At 35.9% G+C, this 17558-nt stretch overlaps 2 protein-coding genes across 5 annotated transcripts in view; both read left to right on the top strand.

The window, feature by feature from the left end:
* LOC135141189 (leucine-rich repeat-containing protein egg-6) overlaps positions 1-13271 on the top strand; it is a 91859-nt gene extending 78588 nt beyond the window's left edge. For all 3 annotated transcript variants that reach the window (XM_064072060.1, XM_064072042.1, XM_064072052.1), the window contains exons 3-9: positions 7981-8260; positions 8308-8530; positions 9152-9288; positions 9365-9517; positions 9918-10098; positions 11297-11436; positions 11484-13271. In XM_064072060.1, coding sequence (XP_063928130.1) covers positions 7981-8260; positions 8308-8530; positions 9152-9288; positions 9365-9517; positions 9918-10098; positions 11297-11436; positions 11484-11749 — 1380 coding nt within the window. In that variant the 3' untranslated portion in view covers positions 11750-13271. The remainder of the gene's footprint in view (positions 1-7980; positions 8261-8307; positions 8531-9151; positions 9289-9364; positions 9518-9917; positions 10099-11296; positions 11437-11483) is intronic.
* A 1125-nt stretch (positions 13272-14396) lies between these two features.
* LOC135141202 (uncharacterized) lies at positions 14397-17530 on the top strand. Of its 2 annotated transcripts, none has more exons than XM_064072074.1 (3): positions 14397-14544; positions 14591-14882; positions 15601-17530. In XM_064072074.1, exons 1-3 carry the CDS (start codon positions 14486-14488, stop codon positions 17398-17400), a joined length of 2151 nt encoding a protein of 716 aa, XP_063928144.1. In that variant the 5' UTR covers positions 14397-14485; the 3' UTR covers positions 17401-17530. The 2 variants fall into 2 exon arrangements, with proteins under 2 accessions (XP_063928144.1, XP_063928152.1); XM_064072082.1 differs by having other exon boundaries at positions 14600-14882.
* The last annotated feature ends 28 nt before the right edge of the window (positions 17531-17558 follow it).

A 17558-nucleotide genomic window follows, 5' to 3' on the forward strand; every position in this document is an offset into this window, starting at 1 on the left:
AGGCCGGGTGGGTGGGCGGGGCTAATTGTTCTTCTGTCGAGTGGGAGTAGAAACTAATAGAATCTAAGACGTGAAAAGAGTAAAACAAAAAGCGCTAATCGTAACTTTTTTTTTCGAATATGTCAAAAGTCCCAAAATCAGTCTGATCTTATCAAATACTAGCCCCGCCCATCCACCCTCTATTTTCTTGTAGGATGTCATTTGCCAAAATCTGTGTTATCATAGTAAATATTAGCCCCACCCGCCCACCCCCTCTTCTCATTCTAATGAGTAATTTTATTTCTGTTCAGTATAAGACCATTCCATCCCTTCAGAGCGGATAAAACCAATCACCGAAATGGAGGCCGGGTGGGTGGGCGGGGCTAACTATGTTTTTCTGTCGTGTGGGAGTAGGAACTAATAGAATCTAGGATGTGAAAAAAGTAAAACAAAATGCGCTAATCGTAACTTTTTTTTGGTCGAATATGTCAAAAGTGCCAAAATTAGTCTTATCTAATCAGATACTACCCCCGCCCACCCACCCTCTATTTTCTTAGAGGATATGTCATTTGCCAAAATCAGTCTTATCTTAAAAAGTGCTTTAATTATTAATAGATACATTCGAAACAAATACGCTCAAGCTATATTTTTGGAATCGAGCATGTCGAGATCTATAACCTTGAGTTTTCAGACATTTTCAAAAATAAAATTTTCCACAATGTGACCACTTTTCGACGATTTTCGAAATCTAAATAAATACATTTTCTTTTAGATTTCGAGCCACAGAAGCCTCATTTCTTCGAAGGTGGGTGGGTGGTGCTAGTAACTGCTAACATAAGACTAATTTTGGCTAATGAGATATCCTTTAAAAAAAGAGAGGGGGGGTGGGCGGGGTTAGTAACTGCTAAGATAAGGCTGATTTTGGCAAATGACTTAAACTTTCTGCAACTTTTCACAATCTTGGAGATTATCAATTATTTTTGCTAATTTAATGTCATCTGCATACAAAAAAAAATTACAAAATATACCTATCTTATGCAAATTTAGACCCACTTTCGACAATTTTCGAAATGTAAATACATTTTCTTATACATTTCAGGCCGCAAAAGTCACTTCCGGCCCCATTTCTTCGATAACTCTAACCCTTTTTTCAGAATCGGCCATTGAAATATCGCCATTTTTGAAAATTTCAAAAAATTCGAATTTCTCGCGGAATTTTTCGTAAATATTTCTCCGTGACCCTAAACACGCTATATTTTTGGAATCAGTATGTCAAGATCTGTAACCCTGAATTGTTTGAGACTTTTTAGACAACTTTTTCAAAAATGAAATTTTCCACTACGCTCGAGAAGTAAAAATCAACATTGGCTAATTTTAACACATATTCCAAATTTAGCGCTAGATTTCCAGAGTCATGAAAAAAATCACCAACACGCTTTCACTCTAGCACATTTCAATCAAATTTTCGCCACATTCACGTTTTCCAATAACATAAAAAAATGATGGAACGTGAGCGCACTTTTGCCAAGAACAGAGGTCGGGCTTTCAGTAATTGAATTTTTTCTGGTAAGTTTTTTACACAACAATGAATACCTCGAACGTACGTAGTTTATTTTCTCGTCGGAGAAAAACTGCGTGCCAATTACACAAACACAAATTAATGCTGAGCAATTATTGTTGCTGGCCGTACTAATTAAGCGACATGAATTTCGTGAATAATGGTCACGTAACGGCGTTAATTAAGGGTTGCCGAAAAAAATTGTGAGGGTAGAATCGTGCTTACGGGATAATTACAAGTTTACTATTCGAAAAACTAAGAATAGCGCAGGTAAATGTAATTTAGGCAAAATTCGTGTGTCCCGAAAATTGCGAACGCTGCTCGCATATTTAGTCTGGAAAAGTTCGAATAATAAAAGCAAAACTCGCAACAAAATTAAACGCTTCTCTAATAAAATGTAAATGAGAGGCTTACTGCACAAAGCTGCTCAATCTCCTTACCAGAATTAGCGCTCCCATGTAATGTATTCGTACCATACCAACACAAAGAATTGAAACATATACACCGACGGGTATAAACCCGTCCCGGGTGGAATTTCAAACAAGAAAATACATTTTTTTTCTTTCCAGGATAAATATTTAAATTGCACACTTTTACAAAAAGGACAGCGAATGCATGTCTTTGAAGAGCACTCCTTCATTTGCATTTCACCACTAGTTCTAGCTTAACTCCGAATTCGCTACAAAGAACTTTTTAAAATTGAAATTGCGTCTAACGAAACATTAATAAGGGAAAGAGCACCCGTGGCGGCACTTGTTAAGATGTGGCAATAATGTATACGAGAACGGGGAGATACGCAATATGGAAGAATTCCGCGATGAATAATAAAATGTGGAGTATACCCTTGCTAATCATGAGGAAAAAAATTAAAAAGATTGCGTTTTATTCTGAAACGCGACAGTTATGCGGGCAATAAATTTGCAGAATTTATGAGGAGGTGTCTGGGGCTTGTGGTGCATTTTCTTTGCACCTTTATCGCTGAAAACACATAAAACGAGTATTTGCAGGATGAAAGCACCTGTGCACCGAGAAACAAGACCTGAATTACATTAATTAAATTCACAAACGAAGGTCTACCAACCTGTTCTTAGACGGCAGTGTGCTTTTGATAAACTGAGTTACTGGATAATAAACACCAGTTTCTGCGCCACAGTCCAAATTATTTATGCGTTTTCGGTAATAAAAGCTGAAAACTTTTTTACGGGAAATATAAAATCGTGACAGTTCGACATTTCGCGTTATCACGAATACTACACAAGAAGCTTATCTCAGTGCCATAATGAACATATTACTTAATAGTCGTAGGAATCATGACGCTCATTTCTCACGATCACTAAAATTTACAACGTGAGTCTAAAATCAATGTACAGTTCATGCGACTAATAAGAAATGAATATTTTATGTACTAAGCTATCCTTTGCCTGCGACTCGTTTACTCATTAAAGGTCGTCATGTAATACACGCATTACTTGGTAGTGGCCATCAAAAAAAATAATTTGTTGAAAAAACAATTAGCGATCTAATCTTACCCACAATGACGCATATGAATCACATTATCGCATAATGCACGAATGTTATCAGAAGTTTATAGAATCTGATTATTCGCAAACACCATAAATATGTAATTTAAAATCGTTAACTACGTCTTTATTTTGTACGTCAAGGTTGAATATTTTTAAAAAGTCAGAAGGAATCTCGTAAATCAGTCTGGATAATTAACGGGTTTTTTAAAAATTCAGCAATTAATTTTTTTAATAAGTGTGTACAGGTTACAACACCAATTTTGGAAGAAAAATGATGCTAAGGTTTTACAAATGAATATGTTAAGTTCACAAGTCATGTTTTTCTTATTGAAAAATTGGTCTAAAGTAATTTCGATAGGACTTCCCTCGCACCTGAAGATAAATATTTAAATAAATTCAATATGCCAGAAAAAATATGTCAACAAGGATGGGATCGAACTAACGCGAGCAGTCGCTAGGGACTTAACCCAAATATCAACTTTTTTGTAAAGTAATTGTGATAAAAATCAAGGCAGACTCATAAACCACAAATATAGGAGTATATGTTCCGTTATAAAGTGTAAATATGAGTTACTACGAACATTTACATCACGCGATTCTTGGTGAACATGAACAGAATAAAATCTATATAACAAACTCAAAATATTTGGAAAAAAAAGAGTTTCGGAGAATATTGATAATAAATATTTTCATTCAATAAACTGGGAACTGTTCAGAAAACAAGAAATGAAGGTTTAATAAAAATTACCCTGCTACACTAGGTTTGGAAATTAAGAACATTCTAAAATGACTGTAACCGAAACTTCATTAAACACTTCCCAATAAACTCGAACATTGAAGTCCCACTGTTTTCAATTATAATGAAAAAATATAGGTATTCAAAACAATTCTGAAATTTTAGAAAAACAATAACGATAATAATTGCAATGAATTATATTATTAATTGCAGTAATGCGTAACACGTAAAGACGGTCACTAATGAGATAAAAATTAAAATTGGATTTACTTTTCAAATAATTAACATTGATTAAAACCTATTAGACATTCCAAATTATTTCAGCCGAAAAGGCCAGTTTTAAACAATAAATATCTGAGGAGATATATACATAAATCCTGATTTCTTTTACCTTCCGCGCCGATCCTTACAGACTCCTTCCTCATGGACATCACAACACACACCCTTCCACTTCAACAAACTAATTTACACACCGCACACCTCAACAAATTCAGAACCGACAGAACTCCTTTGCATGCGTAACACGGAAAAATGGACAAAAAATTCTCGGCGATAGCTTATCATTCTTATCAGACAGTTTTTGCAGTTTTTTTTCATCGATGTATCGCACAATGATTGATTTTTAAATAAAATACTGCAACATTAGTAAATAGAACATAATTTTCACACTGTGTGGACGAATAAGAAATTATGAATTTTACATACAATTAGCCAAAAATAAATTAGAAAACTCGATTTAAATACGCCTTTCGAAACTATTTTATTTTTCGACAGATAATGACAGAAACACAGAATTCAATTTTTTTGACAATTTTTGATAAATAAAAAAAAAAGTACCGAAAATTAAACATTCGCTGTACTTTGTCAAAAAAAAACTCTTGAACTCAATCTAATACTATTACTTGCTAAGATAAGACTGAATTTGGCAAATTATATACCCCTTAAGAAAATAGAGGGTGGGTGGGCGGGGTTAGTATTTGTTAAAATAAGTTCGATTTTGGCAAATGATATGCCCTCTCAGAAAATAGAGGACAGGTGGGTGGGGCTAGTATTTGCTATGATAAAAATGACTTTGGCTAATGACATACCCTCTAAGAAAATAAAGGGCGGGTGGGCGGGGCTAATATTTGATAGGATAATACTGATTTTGACGAATGACATATCCTCTAATACAGCTATAATTTAAAAGTATTTTCCAACATATAGTGTTTCGTTTAACTTATACAATAAAGCTGTATGTTTACTTTCAGAACGTAAAGTGGGATTTATAAACTTGCTGTTTACGTTGAAGTTCCCGCTAACGTTGGTTTTAGAGCTGAAAATTGTCATTTATAAACTCCGTTGCCAAGTTGCCATTGATAGTAACTTTGATATTCCACTTTTGCCGTATTTAAAGGGGTTGTAGAAGAAAAGTGGAGGATTCATTTTGATTTCTACAAAAAATTACCATTTTAGACATGTTTTAAGTTTCTTGTTGTCGAAATAAGTCTACACATGTAAAGAAAAAAAAGGGCAAAATGTAGCCCCGCCCACCCGCCCTATCTCAATTGTGATGATTTTTTTTATTCGTCGTGAGTCAAGGGGGCGGAGCTTAACTGCAAAATCTTTATTTCTCTACGCGAAATTAAAAACATGTTTTTCAGTATCGTGTTCTTCAAATAATACTATGTATATTAAGAAAATCCGACTACATATATTTAGAAAAAAGGCAAAATATAAGCCCCGCCCACCCACCCTATCTCAATTGTGACGATTTTTTTTTTTAATCGTCGAGAGCGAAAGGAGAGGAATTTAATTGCAAAATCCTTATTATTTCTCTACAAGAAATTACAATCTAAGACATGTTTTTGAGTATGGTATTATTCAAAGAATATTATGTATATTAGGAAAAAATTAAAGCCAAAGATTAAGTTCCACACATATCTGCCCTGACCTAAATAGTAATGAAGTTTTCATTTGTTAGCAAACCTAGGAGCAGAGCTTAATTGCAAAATCCATCTTCCGTTTGAAAAATTTACCATTTTAAACGTGCTTTAAATGAGTTTCTAAGAATAAAAAAATCATCATAATTGAGACGAGGTGGGTGGGCGGGTTTAATACTTTGCCTTTTTTTCTTAATATACATAGCATTCTTTAAACAGTTAAACAACACGATACTGAAAAACAGGTTTTTAATTTCTTGTAAAGAAATAGATATTTTGCAGTTAAGCTCCGCCTACTTGATTCACGGCCAATAAAAAAAATCATCACAATTGAGATAGGGCGGGTGGGCGGGCTTATATTTTGCCTGTTTGTTTTAATATGTGTACACTTCTTTTCACAACATGAAACTTAAAACATATTTAAAATGGAAAATTTTTATAAGGAAATATCATTTTTGTAAATAGGCTCGGTCCCATAATTGCAAAATCCATATTTCCTTGCAAAAATGTACCATCCTAACCATGTTCTAAGTTTCTTGTTGTGAAAAGATGTATGTTAAGAAAAAAAAGGCTAACTATAAGCCCCGCCCACCCGCCCTATCCCAATTCTGATGATTTTTTTTATTCGCCGTGAACCAAGTAGGAGGAATTAATTTCAAAATACCTATTTTACAAGAAATTAAAAACATGTTTTTGAGTATCGTGGTTAATTGTAAAATCCTTATTTTTCTACGAGAATTTACCATGTGAAATGTGTTGTTAAGTAATCGTGTTATACAAAGAAAACTAAATGTTTTAATTAAGAAAGAAAACCAAAAGAGAAGCCCCACCCATCCGTCTCGATCTCAAGGGGTGGAGCGTAATTGCAAAATCGATATTTCCCTATACAAATTTACCATTTTAAACATATTTTAAGTTTCTTGTTGTGATAAGAAAAAAAAGGCAAAATGTAAGACTCGCCCACCCGCCCCAACTCAATTGTGACTATTTTTTTATTTGTCGTGAGCCAGGGGGGTGGAGCTTTATTACAAAATTCTTATTTTTCTACAAGAAATAAAAAACATGTTTTTGAGTATCGTGTTGTTCAAAGAATACTATGTATATTAAGAAAAAAACAAGCCAAAAATCAGCCCCACCCATATCCATCCCAAGCTCAATTGTGATGAATTTTTCATTCGTTGTCAGACCGAGGGGCGGACCCTAGTTGCAAAATCGATACTTTCCTACAAAAATTTACCATTTTAAACATGTTTTACCTTTCTTGTTATGAATATTAAGAAAAAAGGGTAGTAGTTATTTCGTGAAATTAGTGCTGTTAACCAGAAACATGTTCCCCCTACTTCAGAGAATTTTCCTCCAAGTTGGCAGCACTACCGCAATTTGATTGGTTGAAAACCCAACGTCAACGGCAACGTAACCGCGAAAGGTAAAAGTTGGTCATCTCGAACGACACCCCAACGGCGATGCGAACTTTCAACGGCAACGTCAACGGATAATATAAACGACGCATACCTTCGCTGCGTATTTATCTTACAACAGCAACGTCAGCGGCAAGTTTATAAATCGACCTTAAGTTACAAAAGTATTCTACTAAGAATCCATGCGGCCACTTTTAACACTGAAAAATTGTAAATCGAAAAACTGAAGAAACAAAAAAAAATGAAATTTAATTAGAATTGAAAAATTCAAGACAAAGAAATGGATTTAATTGGGTTGTACTTGAAGGGCGAGGGAATTTCGTCGACCAATTTTACCAATTTAAATAATGTATTTAAATAAATTCCAGTAATAATGGAGACTCCAGATAGCTGTATTAAATGTGCTTATGCAACTCACATTACACAGGTCGCTCTAGTGTTACAAAAAATATGATTCAGTTTCACAACTCTGAAACTTTACGACTTTGCGATTTTTCATGTAAAAGACTCGAAACATATAATGTATAATTAAGTTAAAATATTTCGTTCAAAACGAAATTTACCTGTGTTTCAAGAGAGGTAAATATGAGTACAACAGATTTTTTTAAGTGTTTTTTAAGTATATCCTGTATTTTTGTGCTTGGGGCTGACACTGGATTTTAAGAGCACTTTTAACGAAACAAAAGAAAATCGCAATCCTGAAAACGCTTTGAACATACTCTCTTCCAAATTTAAAATTTTTTAAAGTAAATATTTGGACCCATAATGTCCTAGTCGTTCCAACTAGACAAGTTAGTTCGATTAATTATTTAATAATAAATTAACTAAACCCCTGTCATTCTAGGTGCAGCAGCAATGTCCAACACGTGCAGAAATCTCACCATGCTCGTGTACATTGAAGAAGAACGGTTTAGATATCTTGTGTGAGTTCACCGACCAGCAACACATCAGTAGTGCCATGGGAGTATTAAAAAGAAAAGAATTCGTTATCTTTTACCTGAAGCTTCGCCACAACAATTTGCGAAAACTACCAGCTTTCATTTTCTTAGGTTTAGATATCCGTCATCTGACCATACACAACAGCAGCTTGTCGACGGTGGAAGAGACATCTCTTAGCTCAATCGGTAAGACAGGACGCAATTTTTTCAATGGTTTTAATAGAATCACTTAGGTAAAATGTTGACGCAACTCGACGTGTCCCAAAATAGCCTAACGGCCGTTCCATCTGCGGCCTACAAGAGCCTGCACCAACTACTCATTTTGAACATGAACCATAACAAGATCAGCAATATACATTCGAGGGCTTTTCTGGGACTCGACACGCTGGAGATTCTTACTTTGTACGAGAATAAGATTACAGCGATTGAGGATGAGGCCTTTGTGGGGCTGGAAAAGTGAGTTATTTTAAGCTTTAAGAGGTTTTGTAATTTTTGTTATTGCGGGCGAAGCTGTCAACTAAATCCGCAAAATTTGTGTACCTCCTCAGTAGCGTCCACTCACTGACGGAGTTATTTTTCAACTGAAAGTTTTTTTTGACACCGGAAAACATGTAGTATTTCTAGAGTTTTTGATATATCTAGAAACTTGAAGTACTTGAACCTTGCCTAATCTATTTTTAATTATACATTGGCTCTTATTTGAAATTGTCGGTTAGCAGTTCAATTTACCACGTTTACGTAATTTAAGCGGTCACTTAGCGAAGTCAATCAAACACATTTATCACTGTCATCCGTAGGAAACTGTCCATAAATTATTCAACGATTTAGAATAATTTCAGGTATTACATTAAGTAATAGCCATCACCACGTATAAGCGCACCACCATTAAAAATAAATAGCAACTTCTCACGTTCCTGCCATCGATTACCTTTAAGCTCGTCCGAATGCTTATTCAAAAATCCTCAGAAAGTACATTTTAAAATTCCATCTGCACGTTGCATCACCTCGTTCCACCCCCGCCTCATTTGAAATTCACCCAGTAGAATGCAATTTGTCAAGAGTTGTTCTTTTTCACAGGAAGTTGAAGAGGTTGAATTTGGGTGGCAACGGCTTGACGGAAGTGCCGCAGAAAGCTCTTTCCATTTTAGACACGCTGAAAAAGCTAGAAATGCAAGAAAACCGCCTCACCGACATTAGAGAAGGGGATTTCGAAGGTGAGAAGGCTTTTATGATTTTTGCGACTTGTTCATTGAATTCCTGAGCGAGCGTTGTGTTATGTATTCTTCGCAGGCCTGAGAAATCTCGATTCGTTAGGATTGGCCCACAACAAACTTAGGGAAGTTCCATCCAGAGTTTTCTCGCATCTCACGCTTCTAAATTCCTTGGAACTTGATGGGAACAATATAGAGACGATCGATCCTGAAGCTTTCGTGGGACTTGAAGGTGAGATTCGGAAAACAAAAACTTAAATGCTTTAAACAAAACAGCTTGGGGGAATCTGGGTTTCGAAGCACGTTTTGGCGCGATCTGCATGCGGAGGGCGAAGTTTGCAGCTCATTAACCGTACAAAAAAAAGGTTTCATTTTGATGGTGGAGAAAGACACCAGTTTTGTTTTTCTTTTCGATTTGTATAAGCCACTCGGGATATGCGACTACGAAGCTTGAAATTCGCCGGAATAATCCACTCGGAGCGTTTCCGAATATTGTTTCCGAAACAACTTTTCTGTCATATCTAAATATGTAAGAAAATTCTCCATTTGCCTTTTTTCTGCGGCAGTTAGGCGCAAACTTTTAACTCGGAAGAGTAAAAATGAAAATGCTTCATTTGCAATTTTTATTGCAGAGAATCTTCAGTATTTGCGTTTGGGGGATAATAAGATCAACACTATCCCTACAGAAGCTCTGAAACGACTACACAGACTTCGACACTTGGACCTGCGATCGAACAACATCAGTGGAATATCAGAAGACGCCTTCTTAGGTTTCGGGGACTCTATTACCTTCCTCAATTTGCAGAAAAATTTGTAAGTCAGATTTAATTCAAATTTCTCGCATTTACAGCCCACGCATCTGTAAATCTCCGTGTGATCAAAATAGATTTAAACTTAGACGGAAATTACACTTGAATACCTTTAGAGTATCATAAACAGGAACCTCTTCCGCATTCTAAATTGATCCTTGCGAAGAGAGATTTTCTGTGGCTCATAAACGTATGTCTACGAGCACTTTGCCAGTGTCAAAGACAATATAAGGTTTAGAGGAACTTTGGCGAAAATGCCAAGTTATGGCTCGACAAAATTAGGATCTGTAATTAACGTGTCGCTTTTACGTTTGCTATTAATGCCTTTATGGAGTTGAGTACTTTGAAGTTTCAATTAACCGTGCAGTTGTGACGAAAAGTTGAAGCTTTGATTAGTTGAGTTGGCTGAGTTTTGGATTATCTTAATGATATTTGGAAACAGGGAAGTGAACAAAGGGTTGTCATCTGTTCGAGTTCCATGTGTACACTGCGGCTTCCACTGTACTTGTTTGCAGAATAAAAAACAAAGAACAACTTCGAGTTAAAAAATCATTTCATAATTACCCACAAATACAAAGAGTTGTGTATAAAAAAAAAATTATAATTGGAAGCAGAAGTTGTAAAGACATCCTTTGAAGTTATTTTTCCGCTTATACTTTTTATTAGACAAAGCATTATGTACCTGGAAAATATCATAATACTAAATTCAAACATAAAAATCTTAAGTGCTAAGCTCTTCATTAGCATAAGAAGAGTAAGGCATTAAAAAGTTAGGCATTAAAGTGATGGTGATGGTTTTACAGCTTGAACTTTTTCTTAATAACATTTATGCACGGTTTCACATTCAAACCACTAAAATTTAAAGTACAAATTTGTGATGTATAAGATCATGTCATCAGGTTTCTTAAAGTTTTTGCGGCTTGAATTGAACATTTATTCCCACTCTTAGACGAGCGTTGCCGAGACCAGCTGACTTTGATTTTAATCGTATTAACTATGTGTGCCAAACTTTAAAAGTTTCTAAAAATTTGTTTTCCCGTTTTTAATAGAGCGTCGGATGTTGCTCACGATAAAAAATTTTGAGCTTCACGATTCCGGGAGTATTTGAAAATTTCTCTTCGAACGTTCCTCGCCCTTGTTTGTTTAGGCATCTCTCCGAACTTACTTTTCGAATGTTCTAACGTTGAAGTTTCCTTTGCAAGCATCCGTGCACTAACCGGTATAAGTTTCGAAAACCTCAACTCCCTGGAGACCCTAAACTTGCAGAACAACAAACTGATGCACCTCGGAGAAGACGTGATGGAGCCAATTTTAGACACTCTGCGAGTTGTGGACATAATGGGTAAGTTTAGAGGAATGGAACGATCTGGTTTAAATGCGTCGTTGCAGATAATCCGTTGATATGTCAGTGCGACCTTCAGTGGTACAAGAACTGGCTGAGAGGCCTCAAAGACAAAGACGACGAAATGATGCAGAAGAAGAGAACGGTGTGTATGATGTCGCTGGAGCATCGCGAATATAACCTACAACATTTGCCTTTGGAGAAGTTGAACTGCGCCATAAAAGATCCTAACATTTCGACGAGCGGTTCTAGCCGGATCGGTTATTGTGTTGCGGTTATGGGCATGTGGGCGAGCACAGTGAGAGTCGTTTAACAGTAGTTATAGTTAGAGATGTGTTTCGTTTGTAATTATTATTGAAGTGTAGTTAGCAGGATTAGCTAGAGTTTTAAAGTAAACATTTTATATTTAAAGTTAGATTTATCCTGTTTTGCAACAAGTTAGAGCATGTACGTTGCTTGTAATGATAGAAGAACGTATTTCAAAGCTTCTTGTTATGTATTTCTTAGATTTATGACTTTCTGGGGAAGCTGAAGTAGAGAGACTTGCGTCCGATTTTCATTGCGTATTAGCTTTCAACATCATGGTTAAAGTGATTGTGTCTCTTTCTCGATGAAGGTCGGATCTGGGTGTCTTTACACGGATTCTGCACATCATACATATCAGATATTCCGCATGGAATAGGACTGAGTATCGTCTGAAATTTACATCCACCATTCTCTCGAGTGTCCCAATTCTTAACTATATGTCTTTTTCTCTATCTCTCGATGTTTACGTGATGTCTTAGCTGTAAGTACGACATTTTATTCATTTCTAAATCTCTTGGTTGCGAACGCACACAGCGCAAACATCTAGGTTTTTGATTGGGACGAAAATGGCCTACTAACATATCACGGTGGAGTACATATATCATATCAAAGGTGCCGCATTAATTGTATAAAGAAACTTATTTTTTAAAACATTTCATGCACGTTCTACCATTTTGCGAGACAGAAACGTCCCCGCCGGGGACATTTTCAAAATGTGATCGTCATGAAAGAACTTTTTATAAAATAAGAGGGAGCCAAAATTGCATGGTAGTTAACATAAACATAAGAGATATTTTAACCCAAAAACTTGTGAGCTTGATTATCCATATCATAATTGTTAAAGAAATATTAATTAAGAGTACCTATCTTAGCGTCTAGATATAGCTAGTTAGATAGAGAACATTTGTCAATGCACTATCAGTGTGTTCAGCAAAACGCGGTTACATTTGGAACAAAACCACACGATTGGAATCTCTGCTATCACGTACCTAAAGCCCTAGCTCTAGCTACTAATAGAAAACAACCACCATCCCTTCCATCCCGAATCAAAATTTACTCTGAACATATCATAGTAATAGCTGCGATATTTTGTAAAATTTGTATTAAGGAAAATCGCAATTGTGCAATTGATAAATGGCAAATATTTTTGTGGCAATGTTTTTGTGATCGCTGTTTTTGAGGCGTTGCCAGACCATTTCGAGACATATCCGGTCGAGGTGTTGCAAAACTTCGCGTTGCTATGTAAGCTCAAAGCAAACGTGCAATATTTTTCTAAAAAATTTCTAGTGTCAGGTCGTTATCGCATAGAAACGCGAAGGGCAAACCCGGCCACACCATTTTTTACTATTTTACCGTATTCAATGTGTAATGTCATATTAGCACTATAGTGGAGTACTTGTCTACTATCATTGAAAATGGCTGTTGTGTTTTGTGTCATAATATATTCAAATTATTATATTCAATGTTTCCAAAAGTGTAATATTCTATGTATATGTGAAAGTCAATAAAGAAGTTTATGCTGACACTTACACACTCAGATTTTTCTAATACGAGCGCTTCAAACATAATTTCAATTCTAATGACTTTTTCACACTGTGTTAAACCACGGTGTTAGAATAAAATTGCTCATAAGCCAAATTCACAACACAGCAATGGCAGATTTTACTGATTTTACTGATTACATAATTACAATGACGAATGGAGATTTACTTTATTAAAGACATGTGTCATCTAGCTGTCAAATAACATACACAATGTAAACATAGACATATGAAAATAACTTTGGCTTAAGTTAAATTCCATTTCTAGTCTAATTCGGGCACCGTTTACAAATTTAAGTAGAAATCCACTAAACTAATTATTGTTTTTTTAAATCTATGAGAAAATATATCAACGTCATCATTACTCAATAAATTTGTGGTTGTAACTAATACGAATAACAACATACGAAATGACGAGAAATTATTAAATCTCGTTTCCGTATGTCGTCTGTTCCAACTTTTATTAGACACGTAATTTCCGAAATTACTGGACCGATTGTTGCCAAATTTTGTATGTATATTAAGAAAATCATATAAATGGTGAAACGCTACCCAAAATTTGGTTACTTATCCCCACCAACAAAATTGATGACGTCATTCCTAACAATTCTAATTTTAATTTATACTCCTATATTTGTGGTGTACGATTCCTGAACGGCCAAATGTTCACAAAACGATTCACACAGTGTAGTAACATTTTACCACTAACTCAGGATATAACCGTCCGTTTTTTTCTCTTTTTCTCTCGCGCTGCGTATTATCGATAATTATGACGTCATAACAATTTTTTTGTTGATCAAACACTTCAACTTCATATCCTATTTATGAATGAAATAAATTTAGTAAACCAAAAATACCTTTAAAAAATTTAAACCCAATTATCACCGATTACATTACTGCTACTTAGCGCAACGCCAATCAGAGTAGTTAATGCACGTGCTTTCGATAAAGCTCGGAAATAAGCTCTCCCAGCACTCCCGCGCGTTCGCAGAACGACCATAAACCCAACGTATTCCACCATGAAAGCACAATGAACACTGTCTTATCAGAAATTATGTGATACGGATTAATTTCTGATACATATTGGCTAATTAACATCTGCCAATAAATGTAAATAGTTCACTTTATCTGGATGAGTTTGCGGGCGACATTCGTCCTTTTTATCACCAAGTATTTGCTGAAAGGTACGGAAACCAAATGGGATGACTAAATTCAAAAAGTCCTTGAAACTAGAACTCGAAAAACAGGACGAACACATGAGGTATGTTAATGTGTGTGGTGTGCGACAAGTAACAGAACAGTTGTAGAGAACACAGGGTTAGAGAATGGTTTTCGAAATGGGATAGAACAATAGCTGCGATCACAGCTCTTGTTGTATTTTGTGCCTTACTGATTTTGGTTATCGTAAGTATTAAAGCACGTGGAGACGGTGAAGATGATTCAGAAACCGGAAATGCCACGAAGAAGACGCTCATATTTTATGGGAAAGATAGTTTAAGTTGCGGTTGCAAAACGGAAGGAACAGTGTTAACATGTACGGATACTGCCGTCGAAAATGTGTGCAGTGTCGTTAATGACTGTTCGACCCACTATGAAATGGTAAGTAAATGTATTAATTTGGAACGAAATCATTGAAAGTTAGTACAATATTACGAGCAGTTTTTCGAAATTAATTCTTTTAATCTATACAACAGGATTAATAAAACTAAAGCTGCAATGAATCCCAATATGTACATAAACAAATAAAACAACGATATTAATTAATACGTTTTCGGTACAAACGGCGCCAATTTTTTCCAAAATTTGTACATTTTACGTTTTTCTAGTGCTCTTTTGACAATAAAATGTTTTTCATTCAATTTTACAAAAGTTACACACCGACACTTTCTTTTATCTTGACATTGTGTTATATTTCGTTATCAAAATGTAAAGTACATAAAAGGATCGACAACAGCAGACAGAAGTTTATAAACAGAAAGTACAAAAGTTCAAATTAACGTATCGAGAGTTAAATAGCGTCAATCAAACAAAAGCTTGTCGCCGATTACACGAACACTTATCACACTCATATAGATTAAATTAGAGATAATAAGCTTAAATACAAAATATTGATCGAAAGAAGATATGTTCAATATTCGAAAAATTTATAATCTTATGTTTAATTATTCCAGTTTCGGTGTCTATAATTAAAAAAAAAAAACATTTTGTGTGTTCAATTTTTCTTCACTATGCATTGCAAACTTAATTGACAAAACGCGTCAACGTCTGTATCAAACTTTATTTTTATCCTGTTATTGTTTCATCTTTTTTGTTTTAGACATTCGAGCAACTCATATTAACAAATATCAAACCGCAAAACAACCAAATCGAGGAGGGATGGTTGGACTGCGTCAACTTTAAGATAACTAGGCTAACCATATCAGGCTCTGAACTGACAAACATAGGTGCAAAAGCCTTCAGTGGACCTCAGCTTACGTTAAATTCATTAAATCTGAACAACATCGGTGTTAGCGCTTTCCGCAAAGACATGTTTGAAGGGCTCGCAGTGATTAATCTTGCAATATCTTGTGATTCGTCTGACGCAGATTTTGAGGCAAATGTGTTCGAAGCCGTTTCACGAAAACTCCAAATTTTGCAGATAAGCAATTGTATAAGTCAAAGTGAGGGTAACGATAGACTGACCAATATAACTGGTTCTAGTCAAAACTTAACAGCGCTGGTCCAGCTCGACATTCGGAGTAACAACTTAAATTATATAAAAGCTACCAATTTTCAGAGCGCGAAAAGTCTAACAACATTGTACCTTGGAAATTCAAAAGTCGTCACAATTGAACCAAATAGTTTCAAAGGATTCAGTTTGGGCATGTTGGATTTGAGCTATAATGATGGGCTGAAAACATTACCCAATGGACTTTTCCATTCCGGAACGAAGGGTATCACTATTGCAGGGAACACCTTCAAGTGTGATTGCTATTTGGAATGGTTACAAGAACTGTTCGACAATCGACATGATCTTTTCCAAGAAAAAGTTTTTTACTGTGAAGGTAAATACGGAGAATCTTTACCTTACAAGGAGAAAATCCCGTTTTGCCCAAACGGTACTACTACTACAACTCCTCCACCACCAACAACAACAAGTAAACCAGATACAACGACAACAACAACAAATACACCCGAAGATTCCGACACTACAGATGGATCAACAACAACAGCTGCACCTCCAGCACTAATGAAAATAAAGTGCTCGGACCGTACTGGTGTCAATATAACCCCTCAAGATCAACTATGTGGCGAAGTCAGCATTCGCGACAAAAGTGTAAAGATGGAGTTTTTTGTTCGAAACAAAGATAGTACACCCACTTATCTCTTACAGATCACGGGTAAGGTGTCTAAATCTAGCTTTGAAAACATATTGTGGTACAATACTAATAACAATGATATAATAATGTGTGCTAATAATTTAACTGACGGTATTGAAATAACTCTGGGAGGTCTAGATGAAAACGCCACGTACATTTTCTGTGTGATAGATCCTAGTAATGGCAATGGTACTGTTTCACCTTTAGACTGCGGGGCATTCACAATTCCCTTCCGCATAGACGAAACTCTGGCGTGGATTTCTCAGAACGACATGATTGCCGTCATTTGCGGATTCTGCGGATCTTTGATCCTAGTCAGTCTTATAACTGGTTTCATCGTCTTCTATTGCATCCGCCAACACCCTAGTCTAATTAAAGGCAACAAGCGGGTCATAATTGTGGAAAGTAAGGCAGCAGATGCTATAGTAATGCCTCGGTACTACGACGAAATCAACTACAACCCCCCATCGCTCAACAGCTACAGCAACGGATACCTCACCCCTAAACATCGAGGTGTTTACAGCCCTCCTAGACCGTCCTCACGACTAAGAACAATCTCAGAAAACACCGACTTTTCCGTTCCTACTACAAGTTCAGGGGGAAGAATGAAGAAAGGCCACTACAAGAAACGAACTAGATTGGAACACGTGACAAGGGCTTTTGATGAGCACGTGTACGAACCGCCACCGTTACCCCCGAACCACCCTTCAGGATTCCATTACAACGACAGCTTCAATCGAAATTACAGTCGAGTGTGAAAATAGAGATGAAAATCAGGTCGCAAGGTAGTAGGCAGCCTTGGTTTAGATCAATGTGATAAGGGCAAAATCACGTGCAATAATGCTGCAATATTAAGTTCATTTATGTATAAATAAATTTTTATTAAAATTTGAGGGTTTTATTTAGTGCTTTGGTG

The sequence above is a fragment of the Zophobas morio genome, unplaced genomic scaffold (assembly GCF_036711695.1).
Source record: "Zophobas morio isolate AGI-343-1 ecotype UQ-CSIRO unplaced genomic scaffold, CSIRO_AGI_Zmor_V1 ptg000004l, whole genome shotgun sequence".
NCBI classification, from domain to species: domain Eukaryota; kingdom Metazoa; phylum Arthropoda; class Insecta; order Coleoptera; family Tenebrionidae; genus Zophobas; species Zophobas morio.